At 33.6% G+C, this 8991-nt stretch overlaps 1 protein-coding gene across 1 annotated transcript in view; it reads right to left on the bottom strand.

Moving 5' to 3' along the window:
- ATP11B (ATPase phospholipid transporting 11B (putative)) overlaps positions 1-8991 on the bottom strand; it is a gene marked incomplete at its 5' end in the record, with an annotated part of 99673 nt that overhangs the window by 22806 nt on the left and 67876 nt on the right. Inside the window, 2 exons of the mRNA XM_025042257.1 lie at positions 7712-7850; positions 8813-8940. Coding sequence (XP_024898025.1) covers positions 7712-7850; positions 8813-8940 — 267 coding nt within the window. The remainder of the gene's footprint in view (positions 1-7711; positions 7851-8812; positions 8941-8991) is intronic.

Below are 8991 nucleotides of genomic sequence, written 5' to 3'. Positions count from 1 at the left end.
TTTTTTTGTAAAATTAGCAAAAGTACTGTATTTCAACTGTAATCAATCAGTTAAGATTGCTTTATCCATTGTGACTTCCCCTTGGCTAGTTGGTGGTGAAGTAAGTAGCAGAGGGCATTTTGGGGACCTGGCTAAAGAGAAGATGAGTTGGGCTTATTACACTGGCTTGGGTTAAGTGAGACCTATTTATGTCACTCATAGTTATTTCCATGTATACTTAAGTTTGTATTTAGTTTTATGTTTTTTCCCTTAAAGAGGGCTTGCCAAAATGTGTACAGTTTAGACTCTACTAAACCTGATTCTTCCTCTGCTCAGAAGAGACAGACACTCAAAACGCTTTCTATCAGTAGCTGCCTGTTTTCTGGATAAATTATTCTAATTGAATTAGTTACCATATTATTTAACAAAGCCAAACCTGTATTCCAAAATGAAAAGGATCATTCCTTATTTGGTCGTAAACTCAATAAATAGTTAACTGAGCATCTATTATATGCTAAGAACCATTCCAGGCCTTGTGGGTAAAGCAGTGATAAGATAAAATTGCTGACCTCATGGAGCTTACACATAGTGGAGACAGATAAACAAATAAACCTAAAAATACATACCTTCGGGTAGGGACTAGTGCTATGAAATAAAATAAATGCAGAGTAAGGGGTCAGGAAGTGATGGAAAGTGAGGGAGATGGCATTTTATGGGAGAGGGCTAGAAAGACCTACTTGAGCCAGCGAGGTTCCAGCATACTTGAATGAATAACGGGGTCAGTCATATGACTATGTGAGAGAAAAGCATCCAGGTAGAGAAACAGCAAGTGTAGAGGTCTTAAAGCAGGAACAAATTGGTCTGTTTAAGTAACAAGAAAATCAATGTGGCTTATACTGTGATAAGAAGCCACTAAGTGATTTTGAGCAGATCATTAGAGATATGATCATATTTTCATTTTTAAAAGATCATACGGGCTGCTGTGTGGAGAACAGGCAACAGGAAGGGGAAGAACAAAAGAGCAGGAAGGAGGCAGTTGTTATGGTCCAGGAAAGGGATGGTGATATCTGAACTGTGTGGAGGAGGAGAGAAGTGGACACATGCAGGATATGTGCAACGTTACTAGCAATGTGGCTGCATCTGGGCTATGAAAGAAGAGAAATCAAGGATGATTCCTAGACTTTATCTGAGCAGTTGGGTAAAAGGTGGTTCCATTTATTAATATGGGGAGAATTGGAAGGGAAACAGGTGTGCAGAAGACATTAAAAAATTGTTTAGCTATATTAAGTTTGGAATTCCTACGGGACTTCTAAGTGGAGAAGGTAGTTACTTGTTTGAATCTGGGGAGAAACTGGAAGATTTGGGAGTTTTCAGCACATAAGCAGTAAACCATAAGAAGGATTGAGTTCACCTTGTGTATAGAGATAAAGAAGAAAAGATGGCACAGCACTGAACTCTGGGCCACTGCTCCAATTAGAACAGTGGTTCTCAAAGTGGGTGATTTTGCTTCCCTGGGGACGTCTGGCTGGGTCTAAAGACATTTCGATTGTTATAACTGGGGGATGCATGTGTGTGTGCCACTCTTATCTAGTGGGGAGAGGCTAGGCAGGCTGCTAAACATTCTACAATTCAAAGGATGAACCCTCACAACAAAATTATTTGGTTCAAAATATCATTAGTACAGAGGTTGAGAAACCCTGATTCTCAGGGTGGGAAGAGAAGACTGTAAAAGAACAGTTGTTAAGGAAAGTAAAGTGAGTTACAGAAGCAATGAGAAGATAATGTGGCAGGCAGGAAGGCTTCATAAATTGTGGCCAATGGTCAAGTTCATAAGGACTGAAACATGCTCTTGAATTTAGCAATATAGAGGTGGCTGAAGGCATAAAAGAAAATGGTTTTGATGGAAATGCCGACGGTGAAAGCCCCATAGGAGTACATTCTAGGGAGAAGAAGAGGTCAGGCCAGGAAGTAGTAACAGTGAAGAAAGATAACCTTTTCAAATTCTGCTCTAAAGATACACACAAAAAAAGTAACCAGAGCAGTTTATGGGAAAAGGAACTGTAGTTTTTATTAGAAGATGGGAGATATTAGAGCATGTTTGCATGGTGATCTGTTTGATCCAACAAAAGTTAACAGAATGATGAAGGAAAGAGAGAGGATAATTGCAGGAGTAAAATTCTAGGTTAGACAAGAGGTTATAGAATAAACAAAAGATGAAAACTTTTCTGTATCAGGTTTAACTTAGCTGTACATTGATCTTCCCTAGAATTAACCATTTGTTCAGTTCAAGAGTACAAACTGTCTTTATTATAGATTTTAAACATTTGACAAATTGTTTGGTGATATCATAAGAAGCAGCAAGGTATAGTTCTGTCTAATGTATACTATATATCATTTTCTGTTAATTTCCTGGCTTATTATTAGTGTTTAAATATTTGTCTCATGAATAAATGAACATATAGGAAAATTCTATTATAAACTAGATAATCCAAGATATTTTAATCATATAACCTTTATTAAAAGATCTTTACCTAATTACAGGAATTAAACTGCATATGTGTTCTTGAATGACCTGACTGGGCATTATAGTAATTAAATTATTTGAACTGAAATAAAGGATTCTGCATTCTCTGTGGAATACAGATATAAAATACTATATTTCTAGTTTTAACACAGAGATCTTACCATTTGATGGTTAGATTTCAATAGCAGATGACATGTATGGTGTGAAAGAAAAATAATTAAGGACAGGAAATAAGGGGAAAATTAAAATTTCAGAAAAAAATAGTAGTAAGCACCACAAAAAGGTTTAATATTCTTTTTCTCAAAATTACAACCTGAAATTTCATCTCCTTAGTCTACTTTGTGTTGCTAATTATTTTCCCCAACTAATCTGGCAAACGATCTTGACCTAGAAGGCTTGATGAAAGAGTGAAGAATTACTTTTTCTTTCTTAATCCTTTCTTTCTCATTTAATTTTTAACATGGTGGAATAGTATAAATATATATTTTGAAATGGTACTGAGGGTCTGACTATTCTAACACCTTTACTGGAGAAATCTAACTGGAATTAGAATACTCTAATAGCATTTCCCTTTTTCTCTCAATTCTTTATGTTTTGAATTTTGATAATTTTAGTTTTTCAAGCTGGGTATAATTTCATAAAAAGAAAAAAAAAACATTAATGGCAGACACTTTCCTTTGAGTTCCTGTATACTTCAGTAAATCAAAAACAAAATGAACAGAGAAATTTGAAAAATCATTTTAAACAGCAGTTATCTAGTTTGTAATTTTTACGTCAAACCACTGACAATGAGTAGAATAGATATTAAGGTCTGAGTTCCTGAGTTAGCAAAAGATTCTATTTTTCTTCATCTACTTTTTCTTCTGAAGCCTCCAGTTTAAACAACTGAGAAGGAGAATGTCATGGAATGCTGGGGTGAGATCTCAGCTATCTCTGACACTCTCTATTCTCCAAATATTTTCCTCCCTGCAGGATCTAAGTTTTCTACTCTCACCATATGACTATAATTCCCTCCTTTCTGCTTCCCTCATTATAATAATGTTTTTACTCTTCTAAAATATTCTTACCCAAGCCAGGATGCCTTTGCCATGCATTTTAAGGAAATCTGCTTAACTGGAAGTGAGCTCTTAACCTGAAGTGTTCCTCTCACATTTTCCTGTCATCTTCTTTCTTTATATGCAATCTTAGTACCATATTCCCTTAACTATAATTTTAAATACCTTCTTCCCTGAGAAAATTTCCTCACTGAGATCACAGAAAGACAACATAAGCTATTTCCAAAAATACTTTGGACAACAGCAACAATGTTAGAACAAGTTGTGTCCCAAGATGAGATGACTTACTCTGTAAAGATCAACAAAGGAGATAAATTCTTTTTTTTTAAAAAAAAACAGTCATTTGTTTTTAGTACCTAATTTATAGTACTAAATTCTTTATTTGTGTTTACTTCTCAATTACTTAGCTTTAAAAAAGAAATGATTTCACGGGGAGTCAAATTCACAGAAACTGAAAATAGAAGGGTGATTGCCCTTGGAAGAGGGGACTTGGAAGAGGGGAAATGAGTAGCTGTTTACTAGGTAGAGTTTCAGTTTTGCAAGATGAAGTTCTGGAGATCTGTTGCACTGACATGTGAATATACATACCACCACTGAATTGTACTCTTAAAAATTTAAGATAGTAAAAAAAAGAGCATCAATTTGTATATTTTAAATATGTGCAAGTGCAGTATATATAAATTATACCTCAATCAAGCTATTTAAAAAAAATAATTTCACGGAAGTCAGTTTTTCTATTCCACAAAACCTTAATTTTTTTTAAGTTACATCAAGATCTTGTTCTCTGGCAACCTGTTAAGGAGTAACAGGAATATCTTTTTTATGGTAAAGAAAGTAAAGGTCTGCCCATAGGAAAGCAGTTTTAAACAAACAAACAAGTACTCAGACATGTTATATACATTCTTTCAGTCTTTCCAAATCTCAGAGAAAACTTATCAGTATTCTTATACTTTACTAAGGGAAAGGAAGACCTATTAAAAATTATAAGAGAAATAGCAAAGAATAAATAGTTCTTTCCTAAGTTAAAAAATTAAGAATGAGCAAATACTTCAAAAATATTTGTTGACAATTTGTAAATACCTATAATATTCGTGATACTGCTAGACCTTTATAAAAAAAAACTGGAGGCAGAATCTTAACTTCCCCTGTTCTGCCCTACCTGGACCCCAAATAACCGCAACTTTTTCTCTTGCTCCTCTCTCAGGATCACTTGTTTGCACTGCCTTCATCTTTACCTTCAGCCATTCCTCTTCCCAGTACTTCCTGCTAATAATGTTTTCTACGTCAGGCCCTCAATTATTTGTAGATTTCTTGCACATACAAGAAATAAAAAGCATTCAATACATCCAGGTGTGAACAACAGGACATGGACCAGATGTCTAAAAAGATTTTCAGTACATATTACTTTTAAAAAGGAGACATAAAAAGAGCTGGAGCAAAAAGACAGGGTCTGTAAACTCAACCCTGAAGAACAGATGGTTGTAAAAGAGAAATTTTGGGAAAAGGAGGCAGGAGCACTCTAGAGAAAAAAACGTAGCAATGGCTTAGAACTAGAAATAAGCACGGCATGTTCTGAGAGAACTAGCAAGGACAGTTTAACTTAGTTAAAGAAGAAAGAGTTTCTGGGAGAAGTGGATCAGGTGGGACTGGGTAGGATAGAGTCTTCAAGATAATGATTTCATAGTAAAAATAACAACAAATATTGCCAGGACATATTGAGTACTTCTATATGCTAGCTACTATGCCTCATGTTCTACATATGTCACTTAATCCTCACAGCAAACCTATAAGGTAGGGATTATTCTCCTAATTTTGCAAGTGAGAAAACTGAATCTATGAGAGGTTAACAAACTTATTCCAAATCACTAAAATGGTAACTTCAGGTGCCAGGATGTGAATCCAATTTGTCTTCTTTTCCATTATACCTAGTATTGGTGGCAGGGAGAGGTAGATTTATTTCTAATGGTGTCTGAGTGGTAGAACTGGCAGGCTAAAAGGGCAAAGAAGTTAATGATTTTCAATTTGAGTTTTTAAAAAAAAACCAAACAGTAGGTAACAGGTGATAAAGAGAAAAAAAACTTTTGTACTAAAGGCCAACAACAATTTATTCTTCATTGAGATTTCCTGTTGTATAAAGCATACTAAAAATTTAATCTTAAAAAGTCATTGAAAACTTGAAATAAATTTAAATTATCAATGTAAGGGAATATTTAGGTAAATTATGACATGTAATAGATTATGCTGCTGTGAAAAATATTTTTGAAGCATTTTTAATAGCATGTAAAATCACTTAGGCTATATGGAGATAATTATAACAAAGCTATAATTGAGAAATAAAGGGACAAATTATTAGGTTAATGAAAAATAGCAAAAAATAAAAAAGAATGGAAGGAAATACATTAAAATGATAGAATTATATCTGGGCAGAAGGACAACAGGTAATATACTTTATATATTTTTCCTATATATTTCAAATTTACCATAATGGGCACATATTAATTAGTAACTAACAACAAAAGATCTCTTTAATTTCCTTTTCATTCAATGACATCTTCCTTTTTCTTAACTCTTTTCCTCTCTTAATTCTGTCCAGTTTTCATCTCAATATTTCAGGTGGAAATGGGCATACTCACTCATACATCTATCTACATGTTCTGACAACCCTTTGCACAGGTGACAATACTATTCAGAAAGGAATTGGGTAATATTTGTTTCTTAAGGAAATTTAGGATACTGGTTAAGCACGGACTTTAAAGTCATACAGATCTGAGTTTCAATTTTACTTTTGTAATTTACTTACTGTGTGACCTGAAGCAAGTTTCTTAACCTGTCTGAGGTTAACTGTCTAATATGCAAAATAGATATTTTCCTCATGTGGAGTTTATGATTTAATAAATACATCTGGCACAGAGATGTATTTATGTAATACATGTATTTTATGTAATACATCTGGCACAGAGAAAAAAATCTCAATAAAAGGTAGTTATTATTTGGGAAGTGCTGTAACCTTTACACTACACAAGCTACATTCATATTTTTGTCCAAATCAGGCTAAACGTGTCCTTAAAAGTGAAGTAGCAGTAATATGCATGTTTCTACTCTACATCCTAAAGGAGTTTGTATGATTCAAGCCTCTCTATAATTGAAACCAATTTCCTTCACTGCACTTGCACATTTTGTTATTATTTTACTTGCTTATTTTCTCTTTCTCTCACAAGACCCTAAGTTCCATGGCCAAGGTGTGTTAGTTACTCTCATATATCCATAGTCTAGTATTATATTTCATAGGAATGGTTAGTCCTTAACAAATGTTTATTGAACAGATGAAACATAATATTCTCCTATTTTCAAATCTTGAATCTCTGTATCTCCAGAGATATTTTGCAAAACTTAAGTACTGCCAATGGAAAAGGGAAACGAAAGGTGACAAGCATTTCCAGTCCACCGCAGGACTACTGCTGTCACTTCCTTTCCTCCTAACCTATCTAGCTAAGCCTAAAAAGAGAGGCGTAGTCCTGCCGAGAACCTCTCAACATGAGCACTCCCATTAGGACACAGTAACAACATACTGGGTGGCACTCTTCGCATTTCAGATAAGCGGCCATTCTAAACAGTAATTACACGCCCTCAGAATTGCTAGTGTGCATTGAAGAGTATGGTAGCATTTCGTAAGTATACCAAAAAAATAGCTCATGCAACTACAAGTAAAAAATTAAATACTAAGCCCTCATTTTTCATCTGAAAAAGGTGAGTCATAATCTCTCCAACAGGATTATTTTGGGGATTAATGGAGACAGGGCATGTAAATCACATACCACAATAGTAAGCACTAAATAAACAGTAGCTATTATTAAAACACAATCCTGAAGTGAACTAACTGCATGTAGGAGCATAAACAATACCCTTGTATTAACTCATTTTAAATAGCAAAATTGCCTAGTAACTTGAGTTAGATATTAAAATTATACTGTATTGTCTTGGTTTAATTTTCATATGTAGAAATTTTATTAAGTAAAAAAGTTTAAAACCTTTTTTTGTAACTGCATTTTAATATCTGTAACTTTATAATTTAAATTGAATTTTACTTTTTATTACAGAAAGTTATCAAAAACCAAACTAAATCAAATTATTTAAAAAAATCTATATATTTTACCTGGCCATTTCCAAGCAGAGATATATCTTTCCCCATTAGAAAATAGGATCCAAAAAAGAAAATAAAGGCATGACTGAAACCCAGTATGGTCCAATAAAGAAAAGTTTTAATACTCAGTTGACGGTTTTTACTAATGTCTCTGTAAATTAAAAAAAGAAAAAGGAACATATTAGGACTCTTATTTATTATTTACCTACTAAACAATTATTACAACTGGATAATTAAAAAATAAGATGAATTTTTTAAATTGCTTGAAAACCATTGTTTGTAATATCGTACACCTGTGTAATAGCTTATATGCAAATACATTTTCTCATCTTAAAGAAATATGATAGAGGCATAATACTTGTTTAATAGTGAAAAGTTGATTTATTTGTATTATATTCTGTTGTAAACATTTAGTCACTCTGCTTCGTTTATTTTTAGTGGAGTCATTTGAGTTAGGTTCAGCACTGAGGCTTCCAATCAACTTCATGTCCATCATAGCTATTATGAGAACAGTCTTTGCCAATCTTGGGTCAAATCCAGTCCTAGATATCCTAGGATTCAAGGTAAGCTATTGCCATTTCTAGATAATTCATTATTTCTATAGGGTTGGAAGTAAGGTTAATGTGGAAATCATAAGTTGGTCCTCAGGAATAGTTCCACATCTCTGTGATTACTTGGTTCTGGGGAAGCAATAATCCAAGGGATCTGGGATGGGAATTAATGTCCTCAACTCTACATTTTGCATTGATTCTAACTCATAAATTTGGCAATGCTAGAACATGCATTTTTTAGAAACTCTAGAGACAACCAATTACTGAATAACTTCTTTTGTGCACATTAAATAGAATACTACTGGTTTGCAAGAGTAAATGCAAATCACATAACTGCCCAATGCATTAGTAGAATGAAAACGTTCATTAGTAACAACACTGGAAAAATTATATTCAACAATTATACACCATACAACTAAACTCTTTTCCTTAATAAAGTATTCATCACCAATACACTACCTAATATATTTATTTATTTTTAAGGTACTTTAAAAATTAGTAACTATGTAATATACGACTTGAAATCAGAAATGTTACGGATTTAATGCTGAAAAATACTTACCGATAGAGGGTGGGCTTGCTTTGTAATACATGAGGGTCTACATGCTGTTCTAGTAAACTATATATTAGAATAGGTAGGGAAGTAAAACAAATATTGTATAATGTCAGGTACACGCTGTCATACAGTGTCTAGAAAGAGAAACAGATAGGAATTTTGAGATTCTAAACTATGTATTAGGA

Source organism: Pteropus alecto, unplaced genomic scaffold, assembly GCF_000325575.1.
Source record: "Pteropus alecto unplaced genomic scaffold, ASM32557v1 scaffold88, whole genome shotgun sequence".
Lineage (NCBI taxonomy): Eukaryota > Metazoa > Chordata > Mammalia > Chiroptera > Pteropodidae > Pteropus > Pteropus alecto.
The sequence above is the reverse complement of the archived record's forward strand: the minus strand, read 5'-3'. Positions and strand labels throughout refer to the sequence as shown.